At 41.1% G+C, this 16660-nt stretch overlaps 2 protein-coding genes across 2 annotated transcripts in view; one reads left to right on the top strand and one right to left on the bottom strand.

The window, feature by feature from the left end:
* The window catches only part of thada (THADA armadillo repeat containing), a 99439-nt gene extending 93202 nt beyond the window's left edge, over positions 1-6237 (bottom strand). Inside the window, exons 1-14 of the mRNA XM_067609419.1 lie at positions 6139-6237; positions 5612-5693; positions 5331-5440; positions 5022-5152; positions 4379-4527; positions 4234-4266; positions 3771-3819; positions 3262-3455; positions 2353-2447; positions 1829-2052; positions 909-1633; positions 633-787; positions 363-518; positions 128-235 (exon numbers count right to left, since the gene is read on the bottom strand). Coding sequence (XP_067465520.1) covers positions 128-235; positions 363-518; positions 633-787; positions 909-1633; positions 1829-2052; positions 2353-2447; positions 3262-3455; positions 3771-3819; positions 4234-4266; positions 4379-4527; positions 5022-5152; positions 5331-5440; positions 5612-5684 — 2202 coding nt within the window. The 5' untranslated portion in view covers positions 5685-5693; positions 6139-6237. The remainder of the gene's footprint in view (positions 1-127; positions 236-362; positions 519-632; positions 788-908; positions 1634-1828; positions 2053-2352; positions 2448-3261; positions 3456-3770; positions 3820-4233; positions 4267-4378; positions 4528-5021; positions 5153-5330; positions 5441-5611; positions 5694-6138) is intronic.
* A 1294-nt stretch (positions 6238-7531) lies between these two features.
* The window catches only part of plekhh2 (pleckstrin homology domain containing, family H (with MyTH4 domain) member 2), a 32278-nt gene continuing 23149 nt past the window's right edge, over positions 7532-16660 (top strand). The window contains exons 1-2 of the mRNA XM_067609420.1: positions 7532-7734; positions 10339-10471. Coding sequence (XP_067465521.1) covers positions 10352-10471 — 120 coding nt within the window. The 5' untranslated portion in view covers positions 7532-7734; positions 10339-10351. The remainder of the gene's footprint in view (positions 7735-10338; positions 10472-16660) is intronic.

The raw sequence follows: 16660 nt of genomic DNA on the forward strand, positions 1-16660 counted from the left end.
CATTTCTAAAAACAAAACTAAAAAATACAACATTGGGGAAAAAAATCCACACTAAGGGAAAGCTAAGCTGATTATATTTGTCGGAAACTTTGCATTCATGTGTTGTGTGTGTGTGTGTGTGGTATACCTTGTACAGATGTAGCGTGTGTTGGTCTCTGTCTCTCTGCTGCTGCTCTCTCTCCTGGCTCCGTCTCTTCTGCAGCAGCTGAGTGCTGTCCTTCACTCTACAAAGCAACTGTGGAACAGAGCAGAACACGTGCTGATTGTGCGTCACCAGCTCAACATTTCCAATGCAATGAGAAAATAAAATCCATCGAGAACCGTTTTCAAACACCAAAGATGATGTGAGGTCAATGACTGACCTTCTTCATCAGGCTGACTGTCTGCTGTCTGACACCTGGTGATTGGCTGTTGAGATTGGGTAGCAGGAAGTGGCGGATAAGGTCCATTTCCTGTGAGGTCAGAACCTCAGTGCTGCGGTGGCTCTCACACACCAAGCCCAAAGCATCCATCCTTACCTGGCCAGTAAGAGATGCACAAAAACATTAAATGGGAATTAAACATACACAAAATTTATAAAAACATACACAAGACTCACAAGTATACACACTTCAGGACACAGATGCACTCACTTGATCATGTTTGTGTACCAGTGCTTGTTGGAGCAGGGAGAGGGGCACTAGTCCTCCCCACAGACCTTCCTCTGAAGACAATACAACACCCTGAGCCCTGGCTGCCCGCAGGCACGTCATCAGAGCCCCCAGCGCACCCCTGCTGCCTGAAGGACCTAACGAGAAAAAACACTTTAAGTGAAGAGACACCAATAGAGCAACCACCAGAAGGGAAAAAAGAAAGTAGATACAGATGTAAAGGATGTAAGTGTGTTTGTTTGTGCAGACGACCTTTACCTGAGCTGCAGGGCGGTGTGTCTTGCAAGGCCTGCACCATGTGTGCCAGACTGGAGGGGCTGCAGCGAAGCAGCTTGGGCAGGAAATAGTCCAGGATGTAAGTGGTCTGGTCCAGTCTAGCACGGCACAGCACCTGTAGCAAGGGGGTGACCCATGTTTGGTGCCAACGCTCCATCCAGTCCTCTGTGGCTGTCTTGCCTGCTGCGCTGGCTTCAGCAGCTAGCTGCGCCTTGTGGCTAACAAACAGCCTCTCCAGCAGGTCGCTGGCATACGGAGCCAGGGTCTGGTCACCCATCAATCCCAGGAGACATGAAGGCAGCTGTGGTTGAATCTCAAGCAGGTACCCCGCCCCGTGCAGCTCCACAAGACAGCCTAATGAGCCGTACTTTCCCCTCATGTGCCACTCCAGTCGCAGCAAGCTTTGGGTGAGCTCTGTGATGTAAGGGTCCTTGGTTGGGTCAGAGGTCGACAGGTCGGTGTGCTGATGGAGGAGGAGGAGGTTGCGGAACAGGGAGCGGGTTTGGTGGCGTACTCCATCTAGTGGGTGTTCCCAGTGGGAGTAGATATGCTCCAGGAGGTGTCGCTGGAGATCAGAACCTCCACTAAGTGACTGCTGGAGGCTGGGAGGGCAGGGCTGCGTCTCCCCCTGCAGGCAGTCCAAGGCAGCTCCACTCCACAGGGTCAACACCCGAGCCACCACCATAGCTGTACTGGACTCCTTTATACTACAGCAGGGAGGATAAACAGAAACTTCTTAAATAAACCTGCAATCACAATTTCTTCCAAGCTCTAGACAACACCAGGATATTTCATTCAGAAGAACTTCTGAGACACGTTTCAATTGTGATGATTCTCCAATGAAGAAAGGATCAACATTTACAGTAGTCACTACTGAATGGGAATCAGTTTTTTGGAAGTACCTGACATCTAAATCCAGCAGTGTGTTTGGGACCAACAGCAGCAGTTTTTCCCACTGTGGCCCTGGTAGGGCCCCCTTCCAGCTCAACATGGCCAGAGCCCCATGACACAGATACAGAGAGACACCTGGTGGGCGACTACTGGTACACAGACCCTCACACCTCTGCTTGAGCCACTGAGGGGCCGACTCCAAACCCTGCGCTGAGCCGCACAGCAAACTGCACACCTGATACACAAAAACAAAAACAAGAAGGACCAAGATACAGAAATACAGCTTAATATGATGTCATTGTTTCACATTACATTGTGATTTACTGATTCAGATAAGACAGCAGCTAAATATTGATTTTACCGTACACTCATTTCAAGATGCTGCTTTGTTAGTTTACATTTGTATTCCTGAAGATTGACATTGTATTTTACGTGTTAAATGCAAAGTAAAGATATTCAAGATAATTACTTTACAAGACAGTCTCATTCAGAACATACAGTTAAATATTTTGTACACTTTTAATCTTCAACTCACCACAGAAGCAACTTCATCTCCAGAACCCATGACAGACCTGATTAACAAGACTACAGCCATGCCGGCGGTGCTCTGGACTGCCTGGATGAACTCCTCTATAGGCAGGGAGAGGAACAGAGGAGGGAAAGAGGGGAGAGTGTGTGCTGTGTGCATTACATTTGTGATTTATTGTTTCTCATTTGCAAGTTTAAGTGTCTCATAATCAAAATCTTTGAGCGGTCATGAAGGTCTAAGTGTGAAGAAACACTTGTGTGCTAATGACAAGGAACTGCAATATAACTGCTCCTCAAAAGCTGCTGTGTACAAGATCTACAGGTAACAGTCGATATTTGCAACATTCGTTTTCTATGCAAATAATGACTGATATATTGGCAATTAGATGAAAGCAGGTCTAGGCGTAAACCTCTTTAAAGGTCGCTCAAGGAGAAGTCTTGTTCTGAAATCTCACGAGAGTTGAGTTGTTGTTGAAATCAGCTAAGTAATCAGGCATGACTTTGAAAATCTTTTAGATAACACTAAGCTAAGCTTTCTGTGCTCCAACACAACAAACTCCTCCCAGCGTCATTCTCTCCAACTCAGTCATGGCTAAATATTTAGCTGATTTCGAAAACAACTCTTGCAAAATTTCAGGACGAGACTCAACATTCAATAATGTTGTCAGACACTTATAATAACAATCTGAGCCTGTCAGTGGCAAAAACAAGCACTTGGACATATTGACGGTGCACTATTGCCCCATTGGATTACACTGCAGCCCATTTCGCATCTGGTGGCTGAAGCACTCTCACTCAATGCTGGACCAATCTCAAAAATCATTGTCCCCATTAGACACAAAATGATTGGTTGAAAACTACCAAATTTTCCCTTTAAGCTGAATCTCTGCACTTGTCAGTGAGTTCCATGTCTTACCGTCAGTGAGGATGTGTATGTAGCAGCTCAGCAGGCTGCTTAGTGTGTCCTCCAGCTTGCAGTGATCCTGAGCAGCCTGCAGGGCAGCACTGATGGTCTCCTGAGATCTCTGAATCACCAGCATGGACGTCTTCACTGCCGTCAGACAGTGATGCATCAGCTGGGCCTGAGCTATGTGACGGCCTACCAGACCACTAAAACAACAGCAGGGGGCGACAGAGACACACAGAGAGACAGATCACATATTGTGAATACCAGCAGTGACCAGGTTCTCATGTATCAGCATGTATCTCATGTATCAGCATGAGTTTTTGCACTTTACACTTTTTGGTAACGAGGAAATAAAGCATTTGGGGTTTAATAAAGTATATTGTAATGCAAGTAATGTACGCACTAACTTGTTAACTTTCAATGTGTAACACTGAGACAAAATTAAATGCCAAATATAAATAAGTACAAAACAGATATGAAAGGGGAGATGTACAGAAATACAGGATATGCCTTCATACCTGTTCTGGTGAAGGTATTCACTAAGTCCTTTGTGAAGGAACTGCAGCACTACGAAGATAAGAAGAGAGTCAACAAGAGGATTTTCTCAAAATTACAGTCCTCATTTAGAGTAGAGCTGATAATCAAATAATCATCTCAGTCATTTTTCAAGCATAAATGCCAAACACTCACCAGTTCCCGCTCTTCCATTGAGATAATTTGCTTGTTTTCGCAGTTTTACATCATTGTTAATGGAATATCTTTGGGTTTTGGACTATTGGTCAGACTAAACAAGCAATTTGAAGATGTTATCTTGGGCTCTGAGAAACTGTGGTGGGCAATTTTTCCACAATTTTGTGACATTTTGTACATTAAGTGGATAATCATTTAACTGAGAACACAATCAGCAGATTAATCAAATATTAAAGTAATTGTTAGTTGCAGCCCTAATGTAACACTTTCACAAGAAAGCTGGGCACTGACCTTCTTGCAGCAGTTTGTTGATGCATCTCTCACCTGGAGATAGAGGATACGGCAAAGACAGTTGTTTATCGAACTCAACAAGAGGAGGTGATCAAAAGAAGTATATATCAGCTGTGAGAACAAACACAATCGATCACCCACTCACCGAGAGGGAAGCCGTCTGCGCAGGCAGCGATAGTGTCTACTATGTGAGGATATTGGTCTGAAGCTGGGTTGGACAGACAGTCAGACAGGCAGGCAGACAGACAGGCTACAGTCCGCTCCTGAAGCCAGGCTGGTACTGAACCCAGGGTACTGAGGAGAGCAACACAGAGACATGTTATTTATCAGAGAGCTTAATAATGTACTGTACACACAAACAAAGTGGAAATAAGACATAACAAACTTGTAGAGCCAACACTTTTAGACTGTGATCCAAAATTATATTCTTACAACCAAATAAAAACAGCTTTATTGCATTTTTTTTTTGCAGCTTTCAATTGCAAACTGAACAGTTGTGGACTTAAGAAAACTGACAAATAAAAGTGTGATTCTGGCATGACACAAATGTAGCTGTGACATGAGAGGATGATATTCATTAAGAAGATTGTAGAGATATTTATTTTAAATGATATGACAGCAGGACTTAGGATTTCAAATACAGAGGGATCAGTTCTTGCTGTTTCTCTTCTGAAGGCAGAATAAAATCTGTGATGCCAACTGGTTACGTCCCAAGCTAGTGACCACAGAATTTCCCACATCTTCTCCTTCTCATTTCAAACTAAGAATACTTAATCTTAGCTTTGTACCTGGCAATGGCCCGTCGTAGAGGGTTCTTGGCCTGCAGGGAGGTGTAGACCAGAGCCAGGGTGTGTAGACAGGCCTCTAAGAGAGCTCCATCAGGCTGCTCTTCACTCAGTGCCTCCAGCTGGGACCCTGCCTGATGCAGCATGAACACACACACACACACGCTGGTTATATACTGTCAGTAATGCTTTAGAGAGAATACTTGACAAGATAATGCATATCATCCCAGACACACATTAATCTTGTTGTTATACAGTGCTATTTTGATCACTACTATTATCATTATGCCTTCAACTGCTCTCCAAACCAACCTTTTTAACCAGCTGGATCTGCTGCACTGGCTCTGTCAGCTTCAAACAGGATTGTAAGGTCTGGGCAACCTGCCTGACTCCATCTTCTCCTCCATCCAAAGAGAGAGATGCTAAGAAAGACCAAGATACACACGTTGTTAAACATTAAAACTGACACACATCATGCAGTGGAAGGTCCAGACATCTAGTCTGAAAGAGCTCTGTGCACTTATAGTTTTGGGCAGCACCTATAGGATTTGCATGTGTTTTCAGTAACCACAGCATCAGTGAGCACAGCTTACCTATCAGCTTGTGCAGATTCTCCTCGTCCAAAACAACAGCCTCTACTTTGGCTGTCTTCTTCTTCACCACCATGACTCTGCCCTGTAAAAGCACCAACAGTTAAGTCACTTCCATGACTGCAAGAGTGTTTATGTGAGAGCAATATTTCCAAATTCAAATCATCTGAGAGGTTGAGTGAGAAGGGATACCAGTTACAGATACCAGATACCAGTACAAATTCAACCCTTCACCTTCACCATCTCTCTCTCTCCCTTTGACACACACACATACACATTTTATACATAAATACACACATGCTTAAACTATTTTCTTTCTGTTGTTACTGCAGTATTCGCTTTTACTTGGCTTTCTCATAAGTCCTGTTACTAGCATCTCCTAACTATTGCTAGCTCTCTGGCATTGACTCTGCGTAAGAAAATGTAAAGGCGAGACAGACACAACAAACAACGTAACAGTAAAACCATTATATGCTTAAAAAGAGTCGAGGAATAACCAAAGTGTAAAGTTATACATCAACAACGTTCACCTCAATCCAGCATGTGGTTTACTCTGAGCTTTCTGCTTCTGGTGGTAGCCTTCTTCTTCTTCTTTGGTTTTACCAACGTTAAGGATGCATGGCGCCACCTGCTGTACCGGAGTGTGTAACATCATGACTTTAAACAACAAAAACTAACAAAACAAATAAACAAACGAAAAAAACTGTAGCTGCAACTTCTAATGTCAAGCTAGATGATAATAGAGCTTTCACGCCCTGTAATTTATGTTTTTTTTCCTCAGACTAAAATTAGGTTTATACATTAGGCAAAAAGTACAATGAAATATGTATTTGTATTTGTACTTTTTGGTAATATATTATTCCATATCTGCTTCTGAGATTAAAATCAATAGTTTGATACATTTTTGTGGTTGAACGAACCTTGAAGACTAAGATTTGTACACACTTGTACACTTGTACCATCCACACAGCAGCAGCCTGTTCTCCCTGCTGCCCTCAGGTAGGAGGTACAGGAGTTTCAAAACACACACCAGCACACTGAGGAACAGCTTTTTCCCCTCAGGCCATAAGACTACTAAATAAATAACACACACACACACACACACACACACACACACACACACACACACACACACACACACACACACACACACACACACACCTCTGTGCAATATTTGTCAGACCAGTGATTGAATACCATATGCAACCTTTTTGTGTCTTGATTCTGTCTTTTTATATACTTTATATATTTTTAATGCAGGATGACCACCGCTCTGCCCGGCTTATCTTTGTTAAGGTGCTGGAACTATCAGTTAGTACAAACTGATATCAGACCTTCATCACAGCATACATCTCTATAATGTATATTCTGATGAGGGTCTGATAGACCGAAAGCTAAAAAGTAAAGTGAAACACTGCATAGATCTAAATGTGTGGAAATCTCTTGCATCAGTTATATATATATATTTTCAAAATGTATATATTTTCAAAAAAATACATATGTATATTTTGTATTGCTTTTATTTTTTTTAAATTATATTTCATATATCTTTTTTATATACAGAATTATTATTTACTTTTTTCTGTAATGGAGCCTCTCAGCCAGAGTATTTGACACGGTTGTACTCGTTTAACCAGAGTGACAATAAACATGTTGAATCTTGGATCTTGTATAATATATTTTTTTAGTTTGAATCCATACTAACACAGCTTTCCTGTTTTGTTCTGGTAAACTTGACACACCTATAAAACATGCTGCTCGGTGAGACGTCACTTCCGATAAATAGTAGCTCACCCTCGGTCTTTCCATAAAATAGCGCTCCGGGTTCTGATTGGTGGAGAGCTTCCGTCAATCAAAGACAAACTTTGTCATCCTGCAGCGCAGGGAAACGCCTACCTGATATGTGATTGGATGCATTTCACGAAACCACACCGTCTCTCCAACCCGCTCCCAACTTCTGCCTGAGAGCTGAAATGAAAACCTCTGGGAAAGAGAGAAATTCATCATTTTTACTCATGAATTAGGATTTTTTTCCCCACACAGGAATAATAAGAAATATACAGACGTTGGAGTCGACATGGCGTGAAGTCGCGTGTATAGTGTCGCTTCATCAAATATTCTTAAGGGTAAGCAGAGAAACTTTGATGAAAATGTGTCTCTAACTGACGCTGTTTGACCTTTTTATAGTGTGAATCATTTAAACGTTGTTTTTTATTCAGTTGTTGAGCACTAGTTTCTCTCTTGGCAGTTATTTGGTGTTATAATGATGTGAAATTCATGAATTAGCTGAGGATAGTGTGAATATTGGCTGCTGTGGTTTGTCATTACTCATAAATTCACTGTTTTCAAGCTAAGAAAGTAGCTAGTGTTGTTTATGTGTGTTTTACTAGCTGCTGTTGTAGTCAGCGTTGTCTTAAGAGCTATAGCTCTAAAAATTTGTAAACTATTGAAATTTGAAATTTACTTCGGGTCTGCAATAAATAACAGAAATAATCAGGTAATATGTATAAATATACACATTCATATACACACATATATACATAGACATATAAAACGGAGGCAGATACTCAAATACCACAGATGAAAACAACACAATAACACAACTTAAAAGATATCTGCAGTCTGAAAAAGGTGTAGGAGATGTTACAGCTTATACCCTTTAACAACACATCATATTTGACCTCAAAAGGTAACATCAAACAACACAAATATTTCAACAATATGTAGTATTTTTAAGGACATGCTAAAATATTCTCGTGATAACTAAAACACAGTTTTGGCTGTGATGTGTTATAGTCTACAAATTCACAGAGAGCTACACCTTATACCTGTTAGCTAGCTAGCTCACTGTTTGACTACTACTAAAAATTTTAAGTCTCTGTCAGAATAGAAATATATTTAAGTAATCCTTTTAGTTAAAAACAAAACAACTTAATATTAATATCATTATTCAGTGTACTTTGTTCCAGTCAGAAGGCATTCATTACAGTTCATTTTACAGTAACAAGTGATTTATCTACACATCTTCATCTTAACATAAATGGTGGGTAACGGAGCTCTTATAGCTGTTAATGGCTCACTACATCACCAGTCCAGACCAAAACACAGTGAAACCCTCAGACAGCACATTCTCTCTCTGTACGCTGACACCGACTTTACTCAACAGGAAGTGGGAAAGAAAGCGACAGACAGACAGAAAGAGACATAAAAGAAAAAGAAACAGAGTCAGGGGTTAAATAGCCTTTCATGTTTTCCACCAGTCACATCCTTTCATCATCACTGTGGAATGAAGGAAGAGATGAGTGTGCAGAAAATGTAATCTGTCCTCCATTATAGAAAATTGACTAATATTCACAAATGATCTTATTTAGATTTACAAAAGATGTATTTATAAGTAAATGTGAGTGAATTAGCTTCTCAGTAAGATAACTATATCAGAATCACTACAAGTCTATAACATTTTTTATTGAGGCAAAAGACAATTTAAACCTCAGCAACCGACTAGACTATAAAAAGGGTGAGAGAGGGCAGTTTACTATGAAATTAATGATATGATTAACAGCAATGCAGTGTAAATTACAGCATATTAAAATGATACAAGGTGTTTTAAAGTGTTGGTTGACAAAAGTGGCTTAACGTCATTGTAAGTGTGAGTTAAAATTTCAAACTGTTTCATATAAAAAGCCAATGATTCCACATTTGTATCCCAATGCAACATGTCATATTAAATTCTTGCCCTCAGTCACTTGTGTTGTTTTGTTTTGTGGGGTGAGAGCTCTTTTTTTCTTGCCTTCATCAGTGTCGACCACAGCAAACAAGCAACAGAAATAAGTGGAAACTGGTTTATGGCCTCCCTCCACACATGTTTGCAGTCTCTTTGTGAGGAGGCCAGGCTGGTAATGAGAGGTTATTACTTGGAAGGGAAACCTAGACTTTCTATCTTCCTCCCTCTGGTCTCCTCCATCAGCGATCCTCATCTCTCTCTCTCTCTGTCTATCTCTCTCTCTCTCTCTGTGTTTACCACCTGTTTTCCAACGATAGTGTTGGAAAACGTGATGCGAGTCCACCCCGGGGAGTTTGTCGAGGGTGTTTTGGAACAACACAGTGGTCTTTATCTGTTTGGCCAAGCTAAGCGATACACCCACTGCCCACACTGGTCCGGTTGGGCTCGACCCTGGAATATTTCAGGTGCTGGCTGGTGGCAAAACATCTGCACCTCCATCTGTCTGTCTGCTTTTGTTTGATATATTGAGTTTATTCGACATTGTATAGCCTTTTAACAAGAGTCAATACTGCTCAGTGACTGCTGTCCATCTCTGATATGACTGATAGGATAAAGTTTGATTGGTTTCCTCTTAATTAAAACTGATCAATATTGTACTCCATGTTTGTGACCTGAGGATATTCTAACACCTGAATTATTAAGGGTTTGAATGGGATTTCAGACCTGAATAACTGGGATTTGGGATAAGAAAATGTTTAAACCTAAAGATGTTAAATATCTGTCATTTGTATCTTCGTATGTAAACACATGTTGGTCAAACAGACAATATATCAGCAATTATGCCATCTGCAATACCCCCAACCAGCTTCAAGGACTGTTGTCTGTAGCTGACCTTGACCTCTCGCCTCCCTGCGGAGGAGGAAATTAACAGACATCTCCCACAGGAAACATACTGTATTGCAGATTTCAGTATTATAATGTACATACTGTATACTGTGTGTTCCAGAGGGCCAGGCGATATGGCGGAGGAGGAGGCCATGAGCCAGGAGGACTGGAAGGAGAAGTGTATAGTCCTCGAAGCTCTGCTCATGAAGTTCAGGGTGCAGATCATCAAGATTCGAGAACTCACCGCTGACAAGGTAAATCAGTTGTAGGCATCATTCATCATCGCGGGGACAGTTGTTTGCAGTCAGAGGTGTCCTGTCAACAGACATCACTTTTATTTAATGGAGGTTTGTGGGTGAGATACATTTTGGACAGCAGTACTGTGAGTGACCACTGGGACAAACTGGCAGCATGGCTGAGTGGCGGTACCATATATAGCTCTCATAATATATATCCATGATATGCACTCCTTGGAAGGGCGGTTAATGACACGTCTGTTTACAAATCATATATTTTTTGGTTCAGGCATGATCTCTCTCCGTATATTTATCTTCTTAAAATATAATTAAAACCAGCAATACTAGATTAAAAAAGGATTAAAGAGAGAAAAACATGAAACTAAATTGAGATAAGAGATCTAAGATTAGCAGCTTTAGTTTCAGGGTTCTGCTGTTGTACATGTTGGCTCAATGTCACACTGTCGTGACTTACTGGGGCACCTGAATAGAACAGAGCCATTGTTATCAGTAACACCTGTATTTTTCCTACCAAGATAAGTCAAAATGTCGGCTGAGGAAAAGGTCTATTGCTCCACGGACAATGTCATAATTAAAAAAAATATCGTCATCATGCGGTCCTCATAAATATAGAGGTAGAGGAAGATACTCGAACAGAGAGTTGTGGTATGTCTGGTCTGGTGAGTACAGAGCAGCTGGCCAGCACTGGGCCGGCCCAAACTGCTCAGTGGCCTAGATCTGAAGCTGCTCTCCAGGGAGGCTGATTAGAGCTCTAATGTAAACAGCCGTCTGACCACAGGGCTCCGCCACGCACTGCATGATGGGATTGACCCAGCTCCAGTCAATTACAGAGTCAAAGTAAGCTCAGCTGGACAGCAAAACAAACTCCCGGAGAGACTTGGAAGAAAGATTGGGTTTGGTGGGTTTTTGCAGCCCACGTAGCACATGTGAAAGACTCCGCTGCATATTTTTGGCCTTATCCATCGTATCTGACAGGTTGAATTTTTACTACATTTAAACTTTTTTTCACTCGACATTATAAAACACACCATTAATGGCTTTTTTAAAAAAAAAAACTGGATGAACATCTGAAAAATAATCAGCAAACTAAAGCATAAAACATTGTGTAATTTACTGTTCAGTGTAAACTAATTTCTACTTATATGGGTCACCACCTCGTAGCCCTTAGCCAGTATTAAACTGTTTTTCTCAGTAGACTGTAGAATGTGGTCAGTGTGTTTGTTGCAGATCTTATAAAGAATAGCTGTAGTAATCATCTGTAGTAATCAGTAATCATCTTTACCACATACTGTACGGAAGATCACTGCTTTACTTCCCAAGTATCCAGAGTTCAACCAGAGTTCAGCAGTTTTTTTTCCGAGGACTTGTAGTGACAAAAATATTTGTGGATTGAAGCTGGCAACCAGAGATACTAAGTGCTGATGTTCAGTATCTTTTATTTATGATCGATTGCATTTCATGAATAAAAAGAATGCAATGATTCAGTGGATCCAGAAGTTTGGTTTGGTAGTATTCCTCCTGTAAACCCAGTAGAGTGAATAATAACTGGGTTCTGCAGTGTTTCCTATCAGAATAAATGAAGATGAAGGGCTTCCCATTAACAATCAGAGAAACCTGAGCAGCTTTACAGTAAATATGTAATCAATCAGAATAGTTAAATCATATCAGAAAACCATGAAACCATGAGGTGTCAATATCAGATTTTTAATAAAAGATCAATATTAGCCTGTATATTGCCATATCTTGATCTTAACTGACTTCACTTGTATGTAACCTAGGAACAGTCTGGAAGCATTAGCACATCATGTGAACTCCACGTGATATTTTTGCGTTAACATGTCGTTATTTTACTCATGCGGCTTTGTTGTAGGATGACCCTCGACCTCGCGCTGGCTGACCCGCTGATGCTATGAGGTCATTGTGTTAATATCCAGTCCCCTGCTGATGTGTTTTCTCTGCTCTGTGGCTCCCATCGCCTCCGCCAAAGCTTGTTGTTTTAAAGCTGCGCGGGGGCGCATGTACGTCACTGCAAAATCCCCCTAATATCTCACTGTGGAGGTGGGCTAATAAAAGGATGAAGAGGGAGTTAAGAGAAGTCATTTTCATTTTCAGCGGTGAGGATTCTGCTGATGAAGCCTCTTACGCTGACAATAGGTTGGCGTCCATTCATTCATGCTAACCGCAGCGTTATTATAATACAAGCAGACTGAAGACCTGGATCCTACAGTATAATTTGAGAAATTTATATCAAATGAATCATGTGGGTTAAGATTGTAAAATCAACAAAATGTTACTACTTTGAAAGTAATTATCTCATTATGGCTAATGTCTTGTTTCTGAAACATCCATCTTCATCTAGCACTGAGTATTTTTTCTAAGAACATATAAAACACTTAATATCTCTGTTTCTATGAGCTTTCAAACTCAAAAGCAGATCAATAACTTATTTAACTTAAGGTACAGTTGTTGTTGAAACAAGTAGTTTTGCATTAGAATCAAGTAAAATGATCTCACAGATTCTTCTTCTTCTCTTTAGGGAGATTTTACTCATTAAAGTGTAATTAAATAACTTTTCCAGATAGATATTGTGTGTAGTGACACCGTTTTTTTTTAACATCATCTGGATTTCTTAAAAGAAAACTTTCTAAATCCAAACTATAAATGGTAATTATTGGAAAAGAATGTGAACTGCCAGTTAATTATCAATCAATCTGTTAAATTGGGTCTGAAAATGAATCCTGGCAGCCTTGGCAAATTGCTGAAATCCTAGAAAGCCTGTGAGAGGGGATAGAGAGGGAATGCGGGGAGAAAAAAAATGAAGCCTTGTGTAAAGATTGAGCTGCCCAAGGGAGGAAATACCCGGTTTAGTAAACTGTGTGTGTGTGTGCGTATGAGTGTGTGTTGCACAGGAAGTGAGTTTGCAAACTTAAGCAGTCAGTTATTCTTCGTGTGCACGTGTACGTATGCAGGTCAAGTCAAAACCGTTTACTGTAGAAAGCGTGCTTAACTTAGATTTTTCACAAAAGTGTAAAGTGATGGTGTGGCTGTGTGGGTGCAGTTATTTGGGAGGGACGTTAGTTTTGGCCAGCAGGGCCTCCAGCTGTAACAGTAGGCTACACATCTCACAGTGGAGGCAAAGAGGCTACAGTATGTGTGTTACATTTTCCTTGGATCTGTCAGCCTCCCCCCTTCAACCTAACACACTCTAACAATCTTTATTCTAGCTGTCTGCCCGTCTATCTCTCTCGCCTAGTAAGGGAAAATTTTGAATTGCGTAAAATGCAAATCATAAATGAAAAGATTCCAACACTTTCATCGGCTTGGATTATTTTCAGTATAGTTGTGAAACGTCAGAGGTTATGCTGTCAAATGTCAAATAAATGTCATTTACAATAAGAGAAAAGCTACACACACATATATCTGTACTGTATGTATACTGTACACAAACCGCAACGGGTGGAGCAGCTTTCTGGGTTGGCCATACTGATTGATTCCACATTTGGAACATTGGCATCCTCCTATGTGGTAGGCGGGGTTTCCTGAAGACAGACAGACAGACAGACAGACAGGGTGAAGGGTACATCCAAAAAAACCTTTAAAGGTGCTGGATTGAAAATCAAACTAAAGGCAAGAATCAGACTAAAGATCTGCACACTATTACTAATAGCTCCCAGTGATTGATTCAATTGTTAGGCGGGGTTTACCAGCCATATGGTCCAATCATATGTCAGGTTAGGAATGCCAGTCACAGTCAAGAGGGTCAAAATCGGATAAAGCGCATCAACTGGACGTCAAACTGTAGCCGTGGTATAAGACAGTAATATGTGGAGATAAAGCAAGAGGTTATTCTGTGATTCACACAAACACACACACATCCAAATCAACAGTATCTTCTCCATATGTGTCGCTACACACAGACATCCGCTTGCAATTTTCATCTCAAGCTGCCAAGTCACCAGCGCGTATCTGCCCACGGCTAACCTTGAGTTATTCAGATATTTTCCCTTATATGTCCATTTGCATGTGTTTATGTTTTTATGTATCTATATCTTTCATTTTATTGAACATATTTGACACTTAACAAGTCTTAATTATAGAGTTTTAAAGTGTCGGTGAGCATATTTGGCAGAGAGTGAGTTCTAACTCTATCTATATTTGGTGTTCAACCCATATAAGTGTAGGTAACGTAGGGGGTAAGCACTGTGGGTCGTAGCGGCTACAGAAAGAGGCTTTGTGAGCTGGCTGTCTGGCTGCGGATGGAGCGATGGGGGAGGGATGGATGGAGTTCAGGGGGAGGTTGGACACAGAGAGCCAGTTGTGGAATTCCAGGAATGGAAGTTGAACTGGAGTTTGGATCGGAGCGGGGAATTGAATGCAGAGGTGATAGAGTGTCGTACGGAGGTGATGGGGGCTGAGGGAGAGGGAGGGGAGAGATCACGTGTATGCGTGTGTTTGTCAGGCCTTGACTTCAGTGAAGCAACAAGAGCACTCATACTGTGTGTGAGTATATTCCAGAGAGCAGGTAATAACTCTTCAAATGACCACGATGTTACGCTAACCTGTCATTGCTCATCCCAGTTAAACTGCACAGGATATGACACACACACACCCCATCCTGATTCATCCTATATATAACATACAGAATGAGCAAAACACACACATACACAGGGGAATATCATCATCATCATCATCATCAGACGTGTGTTTATAGGTTTTTATATGTTGTTATGTCTGATCTGTGTGTGAGATTGTGTGTGTGTGTGTGTGTGTCGTCTCCAGCTGTAGCCTACAGTATACATGCCCTGTAATTAACATGCTGTTCTCTGCCAGATGCTATATCTGTTATTGAGGGAGGCACATGTGGTTTGTCGCTTGCGGTGCAGCGAAGGATCTATATAGAGAAGATAGAGAGAGAAATAGAGAGGGTGTGTGTGCTTGTGTGACATACATTAACCTTCTTCATGTCTGCTTTTGATCAGGAAATAAATGTAAATCCAGCTTGCACAGGCTTTTTTTTCTTAAGTGAAAAGGATCTATGTGTGTGTGTGTGTGTGTGTTAGATCAAAATAAGTACAGAAATAGATGAAGAGAATTCCTGCAGAGAGGTTATGTATCACAGTATCTTCAAAAGCCAGACATGAAAGTGATGTGGCTCCACTGTCCAATAAGTGAAATAAATACACCCACACATGATGTATAGCAGTCACCGTCAGCATGTTGAGGACACACGGTGACATAATCTCATAAACTCTCCTTCTTAGAATCGGCTTCTTTAAAAAAATCACATTGAAACGACAAGTGGGACTGTGGCTGCAGTAAAGGCCTCGCTTTCAGTTTGGTCCAGAAAGCGTCTCGCAGTGGAAACAGTGAGTGGCTCTGGCAGGGTGTGGCTGCTTTTGGACTGAGCTGCGTCCGTTTCTGCTGAACTCTGGAAGCTAACAGAAGCAAAAAAGGGGGGAAAGCTGAAGCACGGCCATGCCAGTCTGCACTGACTGTGTCAGCGCTGCAGCTGAATACAGGTGCCGCTCTTCACAGTAGAAGAGCAGCTGTGTTAACTCATCTGAGTGCGTAAGAGAATCCCCTCTGACACTCATACCTGGCAACATCATTGTACATATGACATAAGAGCATCGGTCATTTTCCACTTCTAAAAGTTCTTAGTAAGCTTAGTAAGTACTAGGAAAACTGAACTGCCTTTAAGAATTTGGGTGGAGGAAGTAATGGAACAAAAATTGAATCTTTTTTTTAATCATGGCTGTAGAGCTGTGTGCAGGTACAGGAACAGGTAGCTGAAAGACATACTGATTGAAAACATTCACACAGTAATACAGACTGCAAGGATGTAGCCGCAATTAGGTCTTAAGGCTTGTTCGATATGGTCGAAATCAGTATTACAGTATTGCTAAGGATACTTTTTGTTATCACTCATGAACGTAGCAGATATATATGCAACATCACATGTAAAATAATGATGTTTGAGCAGTGAATTGCGTTTCACTGTTATGCCTTTGATGAGACTTTGCTCAATTAAAAACCTGAATAACTTATTTTTCAGTTTGTAATAACTTGGTTTGGAATCATTCATTTGGATAATTTACAGAAAGGTGATAGGAACATGATGCTGAAAGTTTGTGTATGTGCGGAGTTTGACACTGTGCTCACCTGAAATCTGAGTTTAATGCGTGT

Source organism: Thunnus thynnus, chromosome 14 (genome assembly GCF_963924715.1).
Source record: "Thunnus thynnus chromosome 14, fThuThy2.1, whole genome shotgun sequence".
Taxonomy (NCBI): Eukaryota; Metazoa; Chordata; class Actinopteri; order Scombriformes; family Scombridae; genus Thunnus; species Thunnus thynnus.